This window comes from Maniola hyperantus, chromosome 8 (assembly GCF_902806685.2).
Source record: "Maniola hyperantus chromosome 8, iAphHyp1.2, whole genome shotgun sequence".
Lineage (NCBI taxonomy): Eukaryota > Metazoa > Arthropoda > Insecta > Lepidoptera > Nymphalidae > Maniola > Maniola hyperantus.
This window is the reverse complement of record NC_048543.1, coordinates 13590479-13608174: the sequence shown is the minus strand read 5'-3', so window position 1 is coordinate 13608174 and position 17696 is coordinate 13590479. Positions and strand designations below refer to the sequence as shown.

General features: G+C 39.2%; 3 protein-coding genes across 3 annotated transcripts; 2 read left to right on the top strand and 1 right to left on the bottom strand.

Moving 5' to 3' along the window:
• Positions 1–1182: 1182 nt before the first annotated feature.
• On the bottom strand, positions 1183–2860 carry LOC117984382 (lysozyme-like). The gene is made up of 3 exons (XM_034971007.2): positions 2699–2860; positions 1931–2086; positions 1183–1313 (listed from the first exon to the last, which is right to left on the bottom strand). The coding sequence occupies exons 1-3, from the start codon at positions 2826–2828 to the stop codon at positions 1183–1185; spliced, it is 417 nt and encodes a 138-aa protein (XP_034826898.1). The 5' UTR covers positions 2829–2860.
• Positions 2861–4417: 1557 nt separating this feature from the next.
• On the top strand, positions 4418–7294 carry LOC117984383 (lysozyme-like). The gene is made up of 3 exons (XM_034971008.2): positions 4418–4719; positions 6110–6265; positions 7143–7294. The coding sequence occupies exons 1-3, from the start codon at positions 4590–4592 to the stop codon at positions 7271–7273; spliced, it is 417 nt and encodes a 138-aa protein (XP_034826899.1). The 5' UTR covers positions 4418–4589; the 3' UTR covers positions 7274–7294.
• Positions 7295–13645: 6351 nt separating this feature from the next.
• Positions 13646–15614, top strand: LOC117984381 (lysozyme-like). Its single transcript, XM_034971006.2, has 3 exons — positions 13646–13835; positions 14435–14593; positions 15150–15614. The coding sequence occupies exons 1-3, from the start codon at positions 13706–13708 to the stop codon at positions 15281–15283; spliced, it is 423 nt and encodes a 140-aa protein (XP_034826897.1). The 5' UTR covers positions 13646–13705; the 3' UTR covers positions 15284–15614.
• Positions 15615–17696: the final 2082 nt, after the last annotated feature.

Below are 17696 nucleotides of genomic sequence, written 5' to 3'. Positions count from 1 at the left end.
GGATATAACTGTTTGTAAGGCGGCAACTCATTGGCGGTTCCTCTGGTGCTGCAAATGGTTATGGGCGGCGGTAATAACTGGACAGCAGGTGACCCCCTGCTCGTTTGCTCGCAATTTAAAAAACTATTGGTAAATAAATGGTTTCCTCTCAGAATTAAAAGGGGTTTAGCCTTCCCTAAGCTCGCCAAGTGTGGATTGGCAGACTTCACACACCTTTAAAAAATACAGTACCCGTAGTACAAGATTTTACGTCTCACCAAACCAAACCAAATTCCAGAGTCGAAATACTTCCGCGTTACAGTAAACTGGATCTTAAAAACCTTGTTTTAAAGCTTAAGTTTGTCTACACTTCTACAGCCAGCGCTCCAAGCGGAAACATTGCGAAATTAAAATCAGTGGCATTAAATATTTGACTTCAATTCAAGGCTGTTTAGGTCCATTTTACTGTAACGCGGAAGTATTTCGACTCTCGAATTTGGTTTCGTTTGGTGAGACGTAAAAAAAAGGTTTCTTCACGAAAACGTGTGCATTATAATTATTTTCTTAAAAATAAAAATAAAAAGGTTTGAAATAAGACATGATTTTAGAAAACTATCAAATTTATTTAATTAATGCACGTACGTATACAATTAGGCCTAATTTTATAAGATACAAAACTATTAGTAGGTACCTAGTTAACACCGGAAAAATTAGAGTAACATTTAAACAGGTACCATAAAAAATCCCACTGAACATAATAGTTTCTTCCCTAAATACACATTTCTCCTTATTATACTTATTTATTCTGTTTCTAAGTATATACCTAATCTATATAACTGAAAGCGTTCTACACACCAAAGCCACCGGGCGCAGCAGGGCCGACCCGTGGCGGGTTACCTCGGTAGCGGCTTCAGAATGTTGCAAGCCCGAACAACTTTGCCGGGGCATTCTGCGGCCATCTGCGGCAGCTGTGCCGTTCGCACTGACTCGATGAAAGCCGGTGGGAACTGAGCGAGCGGAGCACCACTTGCCGCGCCAGCATGCTGGTTAAGTGCAATCCGCCGGCATGTTTCATGTCAAAATCACCTCAGCGCAGCCGGTGTCCTGACTTGGCGAGTTGGGCCGCACTGAGCTGATTCTTAGTTCGGTCACTGGGCCTAGCGGCTATGGTGCGTAGAGCATTGAAGAATATTTGACTAGAGTCTAACAAGAGCTGATGTCGGGCAGGCTTCCTTGGCAGTGGCTTTTCCACCCGTTCCACGCGTTGAAGCCTTGTCGGTTGTAAATCGTCTTTGCGCAATTGGATGCCCTAGTGATCTCGGGCGTTATGAGATCTGAAATATAAGTTGCGTTTTAAACTAGAACCGCAAAGATTTCGTTTTTAAATAGGTAAGTAATATCATAAAGAGGTACCTATTTAAGTATTAGTTAGTTTGTGAATTTGTATGTAGGGGGAATCTCCTGCGGTACCTATAATAATGACCCGATAGCGAAAATTATTTCACAGATAGAATACGTACAATCGATCCCGAGCGTGATAGTCTATAGGTAAATTTTAGCTAGCCCAATTCCATCCTACACTGCATCGTCACTTACCACCAGGTGAGATCGTAGTCAAGGGCTAACTCGTATCAGAACAAGAAAAACTCAGAAATTGGCAAAGCGCGAGCGAAGTGAGTGCAAAGTTTTTTTACAATGGGACAAACAAATATGCTCCATGGGAGGCGCATATTTGTTTCTTTTCGGCACCCCTCGAAATCAAATCTAAGTAGGTAAGTATTCGCAATTTAATAAAACGAGCACAAATTTTTCTTTCGGTCCCCAAACCTCGAGGGCTGTGGGGCCCCTTGATCCGTGGACCCATGGCATTTTGCCCGGTTTACCGCCCTATAGTTATGTACCCCAACCAATATAGAGATATAAATTTAAAATGAGCTAAAAGAGCGCTTACCCGAGCACCTAACATTGCAATCCTTGCCTGGAGTATTAGTGTTGCTGCACCAAAACCTGTCATTGATCTGGAAAAGCCCGTAGCTCCGCGACCCATTGCTTTCATTCCTGATTGCGTTTGTTCTGCGATTGCTCTCTCGCTCTACAAGACACACCCCTGTTAAAAGAAACGATTAAAAAAATTATAATTTTTAATCGTCATAGGCGAGCGGTGTTAGCTTATTGGTACTAAGACGTCATAAATCACACATCGGGTTCGGGGGTTCCGGGAGTTATCCATTATGTTCTCAATGGTGTTTGATGTCGGTCAATCTGCATTTGGTCAGGTTGATGGATGGCTTAAGCCCTACACTCTTCTCATTCTTAGGAGATCCGTGCTCCGTATTGGGCCAGCTGGATGGTTGATGATGATGTTGAATGGTCTTGGATGTAGTCCTTTTATCGGACACTATAGAAAACTTTTCCTACATCTGTACTAAAGAATTTGTTAGTTAATAATACGGCGATCCCGATGATCGATAAAATTATTAAATCCGATCAGGCAGTCTCACAGTTTTCTGAATGAAAATTTAAGAACGAACTGGAGAGAGATTATAATTATTATTCTGACTAAAGTTATTTAAAATAGTTTACAAAATACTCAATGGCCTATGATCATCCTATGATCTACCTACAGTTAAAAACTAATTACAATAAAACATGTAGGTACCTAAGTATTTATTGACACTAGCTCAATTTGTTAAAACTTGTATTGCTTTTTTTAACTCACAGTCTCGAAGTTGTCTTTCGGGGAACCGCTGTCTCCTCAATTCTCGTACAAGTTCGCATCTTGTAAAAGTTTTTCCCTCGCACTGCAGAACTACCACTGCTAGAGCAATGAGGACTAACATACACTTCATTGTAGGAATTAGTAGAGTTCGGTAGATGTAGAAAGTAACAGATGTTTACCCTGTTGAAGCCATATATGTTTGTTGGAGTACCTGAAAATTATAATCTTATATATACCTGTGATTTTGTTGCATGTGTGCTTTTCCTAGGCTCGCTATCAAAATGATCCCGATTTCGAACAAAGAAAGTATGAACTTAATCCTCATTAAGCCTAAAAAGTATGTTATAATAAAATCAAGTAGATTGATAATTATTTTCTTTGACCTACATGATATTTACAACTTAGCTGACTCACTCCGGCTGCAGTATGATAGTCTTAATGAATGGTTCTAGGTACATTGTTGTTGCCTGTGTTCTGAGCTTATTTTCAAGAAATTATACAAAAATAACAATTTCCCGGCGGGTAATCGAAGGTGTCAGCTAACACTCATAACTCATAAGGTCACAATGCGATAGGGTCTGTACATCGTCTTTACAAACCTCACAGTTGGTTGACTAGTAAAGCTAGGTTTTGACAAAAAAGGGCTTTTCTGCATACTTAAAATTACCTATTACTTACTAGCTGATGTCCACGAGTCCATCCGCGTGGATTTAGCTGGTTTTTACCCCGTGGGAACTCTTTGATTTTCCGGGATAAAAAGTAGCCTATGCCACTCTTCAGGTCCTTAACAATATCCATGCAAAAATCATGCCGATACGTCGTCGCTCCGTTGCGGCGTGATTGATGGACAAATCAACAAACAAATAATATTTTATGAGTATGATTTTAAATAGTATTATAAATATGATACACAACGTATGAGTAATATTACTTACATAATAAATTATTAAGTAGGTATGTGTGCGATAAAATTTCGATTAAAATACATTAACCCCGTTCGTTAATACCTACTCTAAAATGCATTTATTTTATCTTGATTGCAAATAATCACTACACCTACATCAGTTAAATATGTAGGTGTAGTGATTATTTGCTGTGGATGAAAATGTGGATTTGGTTGACAACCTGTAAAAAAACTTTTTGCTGCTTCTTACAGAGACGTTTGGTGCGGAGACGTTAAGACCACTACACATCATACCACATCACCAAGCTTGCGGACTTGGAGCAGACTCATCTTACACCGGGCTGAATGGCATCGCTGGGAGGAGACCAGCTATGTCTAACAATGGATAAGTGAAGGCTGATAAAGAAGAGGCGGGAAATTTAATTTGAGCTCAGACGGGACCCGATGCGTGTAATGGAGTAATGATCCCATGAATAGGGTTGAAAGTGTACCCAGGATGGTCTTGGTAGTGGTACTTTAACTAGTTTTAGAGTTCGTTGGTGGTACCCCAGTACGGAACTCTCGGTGCGCAAGACTGATTCGCACTTGGCTGGTTCTTTTGTTGTGTTTGTAATTGCTAGGACGCGGACGAAATTGCAGGCAACAGTTAGTTAAAAATAAATCCAACCTAAAATCACCATTCTGCGGGTGAGTAATCTAAGTTGTAAATATTATGTAGGTCAAAGAAAATAATCGTCTATAACAATCTACTTGATTTTATTATAGCATACCTATCTACTTACAGACTTAATGAGGATCAAGTACATACCTACTTTCTTTGTTCGAAATCTGGATCATTTTGATAATGAGCCTAGGAACAGCACACATGCAACAAAATCACAGGTATATAAGATTATAATTTTAAGGCACTCCAACAAACATATCCAGACTTCAACAGGGTAAACATCTGTTACTTTCTACATCTACCGAACTCTAGTAATTCCTACAATGAAGTGTATGTTAGTCCTCATTACTCTAGCAGTGGTAGTTTTGCAGTGCGAGGGAAAAACTTTTACGAGATGCGAACTTGTACGAGAATTGAGGAGACAGCGCTTCCCTGAAAGGCAACTTCGAGACTGTGAGTTAAAAAAACCGGCCAAGTGCGAGTCAGGCTCGCACACTGAGGGTTCCGTACTACAGTCGTATTTTTTCGACATTTTGCCCGATAATTCAAAAACCATGATGCATAAAAATAAATAAAAATCTGTTTTAGAATGTACAGGTGAAGACCTTTCATATGATACTCCACTTGATATAGTCACTCACTTCGAAAGTTGAAAATACTAATTATTAGTTCATGACCACAATTTAATTTTTTTTGTGTGATCTAACCCTAAATTCACGGTGTTCAGATTTTTCCCCAAATGTCAGCTATAAGATCTACCTACCTGCCAAATTTCATGATTCTAGGTCAACGGGAAGTACCCTGTAGGTTTCTTGACAGACAGACGGACAGACAACAAAGTGATAATATAAGGGTTCCCTTTTTCCTTTTGAGGTACGAAACCCTAAAAAAGCAATAAGTTTCCACAAATTGAGTTAATATCAATCAATTACTATATAAATCATCTTGGCACCATTCCACGCGGTCATGATTTATATAGTAATTAGATAAGGCTAGCTTTAAGTTTTATTGTATTAAAAAAAAAATATATATATATATATATATCAATAAATACTTATATATTTTATTGTAATTAATTTTTAACTATAGATATACTTATATACTTTTTTAAGTATAGATCATCCGACTCCCTTAACTGTTTTGTAAACTATCAGTATTATGAATGCGAAAGTGTGTTTGTTTGTTGGTTTATTGGTTTGTTGGCTTGTCCTTCAATCACGTCGTAACGGTGCAACGGATTGACGTAATTTTTTGCATGGGTATAGATAAGGACCTGGAGAGTGACATAGGCTATATATGCCGGAAAATCAAAGAGTAACCATGGGATTTAAAAAAAACATAATTCAACGCGGATGATGTCGCAGGCATCAGTTTTAGTTTGTGGCGTACTATACATCTATGATCATCCGTCATCATAAACCTATCGCATCATATAAGTACCTCTCAGAATGAGAAGGGCTTAGACAATGGTCCATCAACCGGACTAGTGATCAAATGCAGATTGGCAGATATCAAGCACTTTTGAGAACATTATGGAAAACTCTCGGCATGCAGATGTTTTCCTTCCCCGTTAAAGCAAATGATATTTTAATTGATTAAAACACACATATAACTCTAAAGCCTCGTAAAACCTCATCAAAACCATCGTAGTTTTAGTTTTAAGTTTACGTACCTACTTAATTAATAATCACCACTACATCATTGTATTGCAAATTCAGCAATTGACCATTAGAAAGTGTAGATTATGGTACCCAATTTGAGTAGATTACTTTGACTTTATAAGCTATCATCGCTATGGCAATTAAGAATTATAATTTAAGTTAGTAATAATTTTTTTTAACAGGGGTGTGTCTAGTAGAGAGAGAGAGCAATCGCAGAACCACCGCGATCAGGCACGAAAGCAATGGGTCGCGGAGCTACGGGCTGTTCCAGATCAATGACAGGTTTTGGTGCAGCAACACTAATACTCCAGGCAAGGATTGCAATGTTAGGTGCTCGGGTAAGCGCTCTTTTAAAACAAGCAAATAGTTCACCATCATCATCATGATCAACCCATCGCCGGCTCACTACTTAGCTTGGGTCTCCCCTCAAAATGAGAAGGGAAGTCTACTACGCAGGCCAGCCACATTTGAAAACATTAAGCAAATAGTTTTAGTAGTTTAAGTTGTTATCAAGGTAGGTTCCGCGCTCTCTGGAATATAGATATTATTTCTCCTAAAAAAAGCATATTATTATACCTACCTTCGAAGATTATGCAAATGATAAAAGAGCGTGGAATTCACTCGCATAGCTTTCTCCAGCAATGCATGGTACAGCAATTACATATTAATAATATACTTATTACTGTAAATAATTAAAAATTTGAAAAGAGCAACCACCGAGTTTCTTGCTGGTTCTTCTCGAAGGGCAGTTCAAACCAGCGGTAACCAGAAACGATTTGAAAGCACTTGCAATAGTTAAGTTAACTTAAAAATCTCTCTATTTCTATATTGCGGTCGTCATCTGACGGTTCAAATAATCTTCGCTTCTCTATCGCGTGATATAATTTACCTATAGACTATCACGCTAGGGATTGTAATAGCCTATCTATATCTGTGAAAGGATTTTCGGCATCGGATCATTATTAAGTACGGAGAATACCCCGTACATACAATTTCACAAAAAAAGAATATTAGCCATGTTAAATGACTAATATTCCCCTTTCCTCTCCAACTAAGCGTCAGGCTTGTGCTAGGAGTAGGTACGACAATTATTAGTGCAACGGGCGGAGTTTGAACCGTCGATCTTTCGGTTTTCAGTCCACTCCTTTACCCGTTGAGCTATTGAGGCTCTACCAATCTTTGAGGTTCTAGTTTAAAACGCCACTTATATTTCAGATCTCATAACGCCCGAGATCACTAGGGCATCCAATTGCGCAAAGACGATTTACAACCGACAAGGCTTCAACGCGTGGAACGGCTGGAAGAGCCACTGCCAAGGAAGCCTGCCCGACATCAGCTCTTGTTAGACTCTAGTCAAATATTCTTCAATGCTCTACGCACCAAAGCCGCCGGCACAGTGACCATGGAACTAGGAATCAGCTCAGTGCAGCCCGACTCGACAAGTCAGGATACCGGCTACGCTGAGCTTATTTTGAGATAAAACATGCCGGCAGATTACACCCGCGTATGCTAACCAGCATGCCAGCGGGATGCGACTTGCGTTCCGCTCCGAAAGTTGTACCGGCTTCCAAAGTTCTGAAGCCGCGCCACCGAGCTAACCCGCTTTGGTGTGTAGAGCGCTTTAGGGTAGATATATGTACCTATTCATTGATACGTACCTAAGGACAAAATTAGCGAAACAAAGCCATATTATAATTAGGAGAAAATCCTACAGCCACAATTTAAGTATTCATTGGTTTTTTTAATAAAACACCTGAGTTTTTAACCGACTTTAAAAAAGGAGGAGGTTCTCAATTCGTCGGTATTTTTAATGTTACTCTTATTTTTCCGGTGTGTACGTACCTATACCTATAGTTTTGTATGTTATAATTAGGCCTAATTGTATATCCCCGTCGTGCATTCAAGTGAATAAAAAGTCAATGTTCTAAAATCATGGTTTTATTTCAAATTGTTTTAAGTAGTTTTATTTTTAAGAAAATATACGACGCGACTCACGAAAGACGGGACTGTCTATCTGTACCAACTGCATTTGGTAACAACAACGGGAACTAAATGGCGCTGTAAATTTTTTTACAAAAAAAATAAAAACCGACTTCGTTACACAAACACTAAAAATTGAAAAATAATTTAATTTATTACCGATTATATTATGTATACAAGAGTTAATATAGTTCCATAATAATACTTTTTGGTGCCGGTGCCAATTAGCTTTAGCTGCGCGAATCGTCTAGACTTCATATTTTTATGGGACTCCACAATGGCACCTCATTGGCACCGACCCCAAAAAATATTATTATGGAACTATATTAACTCTTGTATACATAATATAATCGGTAATAAATTAAAGTATTTTTCAATTTTTAGTGTTTGTGTAACGAAGTCGGTTTTTATTTTTTTTCGTAAAAAATTTTTATTTCACAATTTTTAGTGGCCCCATGGAATTATGCTATGACTGGTTAAAAATCTACTGTTTACTAAGCTATTACACTGATCGCGAGCAATTTACTCTTATCCGTTGAGGAGTTCCAGTATCTATCTTCGAAGATGTTCATCAGATCTTCACCAAATTGAAATGGGACCAACTTTGAAGTATACCCTTTCAAACAAAAAAAGAATTTTCAAAATCGGTCCAGGCGTTTTCGAGTAATCGGGGAACATACATAAAAAATCAAAAAAAAAAAAAAAAAAATCCTCCTCCTTTTTTGAAGTCGGTTAAAAATACTGCGCTACGCTAAAATATGCGGTGTACTGACATACTAATGCCTGAGTACCTGTATATTTCGTTACAAACAAACCTTTTCGAGTTTTCGCTAGTTAACTAGCTTTTTCACGCAGATAAACACGCGTATTTTTGGAAACCTACATAATGCATAAGTTATAATCAGACTGAAACCGTGCCAAATTTTGAAGAAAAGTATTTTACTTTTAGTACTAAGTTCACAGTTCACAGGGCAATATTTTTCCCGTATACCATACACGAGATTTTATCAAGTAGAGGAATGACAGCAGAAAATAAAATGATAAGTAGGAAGACAAGTGCGAGTCAGGCTCGCGCAATGAGGGTTCCGTACTACAGTCGTATTTTTTCGACATTTTGTTTTTATTTTTTTATAATTTATTTATCACCGACAACTTCCATACATAAAAGACCGCACATTTAAATACTTACAATAAACAGTATGGTCGTCAATTACAGGTGAAACTTTGCTTATAAACTAACATGCACTAACTTACAGACTAACAGATTAAAGTATAGATTAACATAATAACAGACAGACTTAATAACGTACAGAGTAACTTGACAGATTAACAGTAGGTAAAAATAAAATAGTTAAATATGTAATTTGCACAATAATTCAAAACTATGATGCATAAAAATAAATAAAAATCTGTTTTAGAATGTACAGATGAAGACCTTTCATATGATACCCCACTTGATATAGTTATCTCACTTCGAAAGTTGAAAATACTAATTATTAGTTCATGACCATAATTTAATTTTTTTTGTGTGATCTAACCCTAAATTCACGGTTTTCAGATTTTTCCCCAAATGTCAGCTATAAGATCTACCTACCTGCCAGATTTCATGATTCTAGGTCAACGGGAAGTACCCTGTAGGTTTCTTGACAGACAGACAGACAGACAGACAGACAGACAGACGGACGTCCGCCTTCTAATTGGAGGTCGGGGGTTCGATCCCGGGCACGCACCTCTAACTTTTCGGAGTTATGTGCGTTTTAATTAATTAAATATCACTTGCTTTAACGGTGAAAGAAAACATCGCGAGGAAACCTGCATGCGTGGGAGTTCTCCATAATGTTCTCAAAGGTGTGTGAAGTCTACAAATCCGCACATGGCTAGCGTGGTAGACTATGGCCACAACCAGTGGCGTGCACAGGAGTTCAAGCCAGGGTATGCGTTTAGGTATGAACTTATTTTACGGCAGTTTATAATGAAAAATAAGCATTGATTTATTACAATAAGGGTAAGCAGTGCGTTTATGCTTCTATGAGCTGCACGCCACTGGCCACAACCCTTCCCACTCTGAGAGGAGATCCGTGCTCTGTAGTGAGCCGGTGATGGGTTGTTCAAGATGATGATGATAAACAATAACATGTAGATTGTGTAACTAACAGAGTACCTATGTACCTACCTACTGTATTGTTTATGTTGTAGTCGGTTCTGGGACTTAACCGAATATCATTTTGCATCAGTTTTGCATTGTTATTATGTAAGTCTGTGTGCTATCAGTTGTATTACAAGTTTACCCTCGTGGCGCCAAGGTCAATGGAAACATCCGAATTAACTTCTCGTTATCTACGTGTGCGGTTAACGGTTAGTCACTAACGGGAAAATAATTGGAAGATTAATTTTATTGTCAACGCACGAAAACTATTATAAAATAAAAACAAACAAAAAAACGGTCAAGCGCAACTCAGACTGGCACACGAAGGGTTCCGTACCATCGTACAAGATATAACACCAATATAGGTGCCTACATTTTATGTTGTTTTATTTGCACGGCAGCCATTTTGAAATTTTTCTTATTTGTTGTTATAGTAACAATAGAAATATTATAGATTCTATTTTTTTATTATTTGTAGTTATCATCATCATCAACCGACTGCTGGACATAGGTCTCTTGTAGGGACCTCCACACGCCACGGTTTTGCGCCGCCTTAATCCAGCGGCTCCCTGCGACTCGTCTGATGTCGTCTGTCCACCTAGTGCTTTGGCGGAAAACTTCGGCAAGCTACGGGAGTTCGCGCACCACTGGCATAAGAGGCGGAACAGCTCGGACCGTGATCGTGGACCAGTGGGTGTTTGAGGAAGGATCCGGACCGCGGGGCACGCGGGGATCTGCGTGTTGTGTATGTCTGCCCCAGAAAGGGGAGAAAGACCAATTAGGGACAAGGACAGGAAAGAAAGAATTTGTAGGGAAGCCCCGGGAAAGAGCCACCGAGCAAGTACCGAACGGGCGCCCTCCCGCGTTTCGGCCCATATAACCGCGAGGTTGGTGGGGCCATAGGAGGTGGTGGGTTGTCCACCTAGTGGGGGGTCTTCCAACACTGCGTCTTTCGGTGCGAGGTCGCCATTCCAGCACCTTGCGACCCCAACGTCTATCGGTTTTACGAACTATGTGCCCAGCCCATTGCCACTTCAGCTTCGCAACCCATTTGTAGTTATAGTGACAAGAAATACTCTTTGAAAATCAATCTCTACCTCTTTAAAAGAACTCTCTAGTGTCTACCTCATTCTGTTCATGAGTTACCGCTCGCTGACAGACAGACGGACGGACAAACGGACACGCAGATGGGCGAACAGCGCAAAAAGGGCCCCGTTGGCAGTTGGCACGCATCCTACCTACTCATTAGATACCTATCTGGTAGGTAGCCATTGAATTATAATATAATAGCTTGAGATTTTACAAGCTATAAGTATTGCTTAGTTATGTACTTAGCTATTTTTTTAAATTAAATTAATTAAATAATATGAAATGACATGAAAATATCATATTTATTTTATGTAGAACTAGCTTATGCTCGCGACTTCGTCCGCGTGGACTACACAAACTTCAAATCCCTATTTCACCCCCTTAGGGGTTGAATTTTCAAAAATTCTTTCTTAGCGGATGCCTAACGTCATTAGCTATCTGCATGCCAAATTTCAGCCCGATCCGTCCAGTAGTTTGAGCTGTGCGTTGATAGATCAGTCAGTCAGTCAGTCAGTGAGTCACCTTTTCGTTTTATATATTTAGACAACTTGTGCTACTTGTGATAATAACAAGCGAAGACTCTTTATCATTAGTGCAGAAAGGAATTTTTACTGAGAAGAGCCGGCAAAAAAAACTCAGTAACTAACGCTTTGAAAATTAATATAATATTCCAGCGTTTATTATTGTAACACGAATGTTATTGCAATATAGATAATAACATAAATAAGTTACATTCTTAAGTACTGGTGGATTAAGAGCCAGTGCGAGCCAGACCTTCGTTAATTTATAAAAGCTGAAAGTTTATCTGCGCAGGGGGAACGACCAGCGGCTATGAAGTTTGGATCATGGTGGCTTTGGGAGGTAACAGTATAAAGACGTAAAAAATCTTCGGAATAGTATAAGAAATCACGTCATGCATTGCCAGATACTTAGTGTCGGGGCAACCCCCTGCCAGATAGATACCCATGAACTTTAACAATTTATTAAACTTTAATGGTGTCTGGCAGGGGATTGCCACCATACTATGTCTCTGGCAATACACGTAATTTCTAATACCTACTATTCTGAAGGAAAATATAAAAAAATATAGACTAACTAGGTAGGTATATACTTTGACGTAAGATTTTTACACCTTTATTACCTGTTATCGCCTAAAGCCACCACGATCCAAACTTCATAATCGATGATCGTTTCTCCCTGTGTCGGGAACAATACGCAGATAAACTGTCAGCTTTTATAAAATAGCGAAGGTTTGGGACGCGCTGGCTCTCTCTCTATTACTTTATCTCAGTTACGCATACATAACACAACAAAGATAACAATAGGTATGCAATTTGTTATTTCTTATCTACCAATGGGGTTGGTGTTGTTCATGTTGCGAACTTTATAATAAGTAGCAAACACTTATTAACCGACTCAAAAAAGGAGGGTCTCAATTCAATGCACGGACAATTTAAATTCAAAAGTCACAAAAAGCTTTCGGTTAACAATGAAGATTTTTGAAAATTCCACTCCCGAGGAGACAGGGGATGAACGTTTCTATGAAAGTCTGACATTTCCAAGTAGTATAGCCATGAAAATTTGTTGGCTTTTCAGTTAATAATGAAGTAATAATTACCTATGAAAACGCCTATTTTGCTGAAATTCCACGCGACTGAAACAGAGCGAGTTAGTTAGTTTTTCAGAGGTTCCTCATAAAGTAAGATTGTGTTATTTAATTTATACTTATAATATATTATTATAAGTCAATGACACACCTACCTATAAATTAAATAACACAATCTTACTAATATATTATATTACTTCGTATGGACAGGGTTATTGAACAAACAAAATGGCACCGACTCATTGGTGCTTATACACCAATGTAACCTCAGTGATGTCTGGATTTCAAACGGTTCGTTCATTAGTATCTAGGTGGCGCTGATTTATTTGTTTCCAAAACCGTGAAAAATTTTGTTCGCTTGACCATATCTTTTCATTTATATCGATGGTAGGTGTATACTTCATTCATCATCATCATCAATAATTCATCGCCGACCCGCGACTGAAAACGAGTCTCCCCTCAGAATAAGAAGGGTTTAGTTAGAGCATAGTCCACCACGCTAGCCAAGTACAGATTGACATACTTCACAAACCATTAAAAACATTATGAACTACTCTTGCGAATTTTCTTACAAGTTTCAAATATTTTCGCACATAACTCCAAAAAGTTAAGAGGTCCGGCCCGGGATCGAATCCCTGATAATTAAGAGGTCGATAACATAAGCATCAGGCTATCACCGCTTACTTGATTGTATAGGTCAAAAGTATGATAAAACTTCTTAATTAAATTATGCTTTGTACAGAACCCGGTTCCATGATTGCGAGGAATCCCCGAGTACGATTCACGCACACTATCGACGTAGGCAGGCACATGTACCTAGGCAGAGCATCTACACATGCAGGTTAAACATAGGTATATAAGCTTATGTTTTCCTGTTACTTCCAGCATTCATATCCAGACTTCAATAGCGTACACATCTCTTATTTTCTAACTATCAATATATTACCAATATCCAGTATGAAGTGTATAGTTGTGTTCCTCGCATTGGCTGTGGTAGTCATGGAAAGTGAGGGCAAAACTTTTAAAAGATGCGAACTTGTACGAGAATTGAGGGCCCAGGGCTTCCCTGAAGATAAACTTCGAAACTGTGAGTATTATAGCATATTATCAACCCATCGCCGGTTCACTACAGAGCACGGGTCTCCTCTCAGAGTGAGAAGGGTTTTGGCCATAGTCTACCACGCTGGCCATGTGCGGATTGGTAGACTTCACACACCTTTGAGAACATTATGGAGAACCTCAATAGCTCAACCGGTAAAGGAGTGGACTGAAAACCGAAAGGTCGACGGTTCAAACCCCGCCCGTTGCACTATTGTCGTACCTACTCCTAGCACAAGCCTGACGCTTAGTTGGAAAGGAAAGGGGAATATTAGTCATTTAACATGGCTAATATTCTTAAAAAAAAAAAAAACTCTCAGGCATGCAGGTTTCTTCACGATGTTTTCCTTCACCGTTAAAGCAAGTGATATTTAATTAATTAAAACGCACATAACTCCGAAAAGTTAGAGATGCGTGTCCGGGATCGGACCACCGACCTACGATTAGAAGGCGGACTAGCCCACAGATGGAAGAAATTACTCATCTGTGGACTAGCCCTAGGCAATGTTATGATAATATTACCGTGCCCTTAGCTACCACAGCTTGTTTAATATGTAGGTAGGTATACTTATTTTATTTGTTTTATAGGGGTATGCCTTGTCGAGAATGAGAGCGGTCGCAGCACACATAAAATGGGCACAGTGAACAGAAATGGTTCCCGGGACTACGGGCTGTTCCAGATCAATGACAAGTATTGGTGCAGCAACACCAGCACCCCTGGGAAGGACTGCAATGTTACTTGTGCGGGTAAGCTCTCCAAAATGCCAATAAAGGTCCTTCTTTTTCTTCTTCTTCAAGGGCCTCTCCATTACTGAAGGTCAGCAGTCAGTTATTCAAACTTCTCCTTGCCGATGGCTAGGCGGAATAGATCTCCGACTGTTTTATGCCAGTCTACTCCCTTATGTTACGTAATTATTAGGTCCAAAGAAGCTCAATAGCTCAACGGTTGAGGAGCAGACTGAATCCCAAAAGGTCGGCGGTTCAAACCCCACCTGTTGCACTAAAATATCATTGTCGTACCTACTCTTAGCACAAGCTTTACGCGCAGTTGTAGTTGGAGAGGAAAACAAATAACTAACATGGATATAAGTCCCGCAAATTGCTATTGCGCTGGAACCATGTCTCATTACCGTCAAAAAAACGTCATTTTGAAGTCAGCCGAAATAAAAATATACAATCAGCTCGAAACTTCAGAATAGTGCTGACGTCACTAAAATGACGGCCACGCGCATTAGCCATTTACGGGACTTACAGCAAATGTTTTACACATATAAAGTAATTAAATTAATTTCTCCAATTCCAGATCTGCTGACCGACGACATCACGAAGGCAGCCAAATGCGCAAAGAAGGTATATAAACGCCACGGGTTCAACGCCTGGTACGGCTGGAAGAACCACTGCCAAGGAAGCCTGCCTGACATCAGCTCCTGTAACTAAACTCTAGTCAGACTCTCTTCGCATTTGGCAAGAAAGAATGAAAGAAAGAAAAAACGTTTATTTTTAAAGCTGTGCCCACACATTACCAGTTAAACCTACGGGTTAGCCGTTATCTCGGCGCCTCTAATGCTTGAGCAGTAAAGTCAAAAGACCACGAGCAGAAGAAGCACCTGAATAAACTATGTCATGTGTGGCACAACCCGAAAAAAAGGTACATTAGTCATTACTTATTATAAAACTACAAGTAAAACTATCGATAAATCTAAATTCCAAAGAGTATTTTATAAACTCACGATATAATAAGGCTGAATAAAGGATAGTTAATTATTTATTGAATTTTTTATTTAAATTTCTAACCTAATAAAAAATCTAACCTAATAATTCATTTTTCGAATGAGTATATATGAGTGATTATACAGCCAACGCTATTTAAGAAGACAATTTGAACTCCGTGAGATAAATAGGTATGTATCTAAATTTATACATGTAAAACATTGTTTCTAATTAAATTACCCATTTATGCTTACATAGTAGTAAAGGTGTAACATTGTTTGTCTTATAAATGCCGCCCGCACTTGTCGCTAAAGGTCCTTTCAAACGTGCCACAACCACAGTCACAGTAATGTACGCGACAGGTTGAGATCGCAATCGGAGAGGGAATGCCCGCACACCCGCACAGCCTCCGCGCTAACCCAGTGCGGGCGAGCGCGGGTGACGGGGCATCCCCCGCTTCATACCCCGATTGCTATCTCAACCTGTCGCGGACTATAGCACACTATAGATCGAACCACAGACTAGGATCGAACGGCAAATAGATCACCGAGCACAAAAGTGTATGAAAACGCTTTCTATTCACATTTAAGTACTCGCGTTCAAATTCTGACACCAATGTGTGATCAATGCCGATGACATAGCATAGCGATTAGCGACTACAAAGTTCGCGGCCCTCGCACGTAACGGCCGACCACATCGCAACTACTGTACCTAAGTATTCTATTTCTGTATCTGCAATAATGCAACGCTGATAAGTAACGCTGCGCCGCGCCGAAGCGTTACAGCTTCAGGCCTTCAGCGGTGGCCGGTGCGGCTATTCACATATTTTCACAGACGAATGTCTAGCGACATTTTTGCCATTGTGGTGTGGTCCATGTGAATATACTCTAAGCTGAGTTTCACTATAACTTCCTAGGCATCCCTTTGAGAAGTTTGCAAAGCAGATTTCTATCTTCTCCATACAGGTAAGTATGTACGTAATAATATACAAACTTAAAGTAAACTTGAAGATGAACTAGAATCTTAAGTCTGATTTTGGTGAGTAGATAATTTTTTTGGCCAGAGGAATCATCATTACGATTGTCTTCTCAGTTATCTTAACTCGTAGAATTTACAATTAGGTATTAGTATTCAAGCATCGTATCTCAGCAGTAAAGTTCCGTTAAACAGTGGCCAAACAAATTATTTGCGCAGCCACTTCGCTGCTACACTACAGGGTAACAAATTAGCTTTCTCATCAAACATCGTTAATAATAATAGTAGCCAATCCAGTTTCTATCGCACCTCGAAGGGAAGAAATAAAGCCGAATGACACGAGCATCGTATTCACGACTGCAGCAAAGCCAAAAGGAAAGGTTATGATTTTAGCAATCTATGTATGAATATGTATGTTTGTTTTCTTATACGGCTAAACTGCTGAACCGACTTTGATGAATGAGGTGTCAATCGATCCGTTAGTACCTACAGGTTTTTCAAACTTACTTCAGAGTTCCTGACACAACTATAAAACCAATTTTTGAACAATAAATATTAAAAAAAAAGTTAGGTGTCCTGTCTCGCTATAATATTAAAAAACCAATTACGTATAATTAAAAAAAAACCAGCCAAGTGCGAGTCAGGCTCGCGCAACGAGGGTTCCGTACTAGTCGTAATTTTCGACATTTTGCATGGTTTAAATCAAAAACTATTATGCATAAATATAAATGAAAATCAGTTTTAGAATGTAGGTACAGGTAAAGCCTTTTCATATGATACCTTACTTGGTAAAGTAATCTTACTTTAAAAGTTGAAAATACTTACTAGTTATTCGTTCATGAACACATTTCATTTTTTTTTTGTGATGTAACCACAAACTCATGGTTTTCAGATTTTCCCTCTTATGCCTGTTATAAGACTTCCCTACCTGCCAAATTTCATGATTCTAGGTCAACGGGAAGTACCTACCCTAAAGTAGGTTTTGTTCCCCATTTCTCTTGACGGTCTTGAGTCTTGACGGACACGACAGACAGACGGACAGACAGACAGACAACGAAGTGATCCTATAAGGGTTCCTGTTTACCTTTTGAGGTACGAAACCCTAAAAACATACTTTGAGTAACCAGTAGAGGTAAGTACTACTGGCTACTACAACTAGCGTGCT

What these genes read in the sequence shown, in the direction of transcription:
- LOC117984381 (XM_034971006.2), top strand. Translation starts at nt 13,706, where the DNA reads ATGAAGTGTATAGTTGTGTTCCTCGCATTGGCTGTGGTAGTCATGGAA. An exon ending in TGAAGATAAACTTCGAAACT is followed by an intron (nt 13,836 to 14,434) that starts GTGAGTATTATA and finishes TTTGTTTTATAG; the next exon opens with GGGTATGCCTTGTCGAGAAT. An exon ending in CTGCAATGTTACTTGTGCGG is followed by an intron (nt 14,594 to 15,149) that starts GTAAGCTCTCCA and finishes CTCCAATTCCAG; the next exon opens with ATCTGCTGACCGACGACATC.
- LOC117984382 (XM_034971007.2), bottom strand. Translation starts at nt 2,828, where the DNA reads ATGAAGTGTATGTTAGTCCTCATTGCTCTAGCAGTGGTAGTTCTGCAG. An exon ending in CGAAAGACAACTTCGAGACT is followed by an intron (nt 2,087 to 2,698) that starts GTGAGTTAAAAA and finishes TTCTTTTAACAG; the next exon opens with GGGTGTGTCTTGTAGAGCGA. An exon ending in TTGCAATGTTAGGTGCTCGG is followed by an intron (nt 1,314 to 1,930) that starts GTAAGCGCTCTT and finishes CTTATATTTCAG; the next exon opens with ATCTCATAACGCCCGAGATC.
- LOC117984383 (XM_034971008.2), top strand. Translation starts at nt 4,590, where the DNA reads ATGAAGTGTATGTTAGTCCTCATTACTCTAGCAGTGGTAGTTTTGCAG. An exon ending in TGAAAGGCAACTTCGAGACT is followed by an intron (nt 4,720 to 6,109) that starts GTGAGTTAAAAA and finishes TTTTTTTAACAG; the next exon opens with GGGTGTGTCTAGTAGAGAGA. An exon ending in TTGCAATGTTAGGTGCTCGG is followed by an intron (nt 6,266 to 7,142) that starts GTAAGCGCTCTT and finishes CTTATATTTCAG; the next exon opens with ATCTCATAACGCCCGAGATC.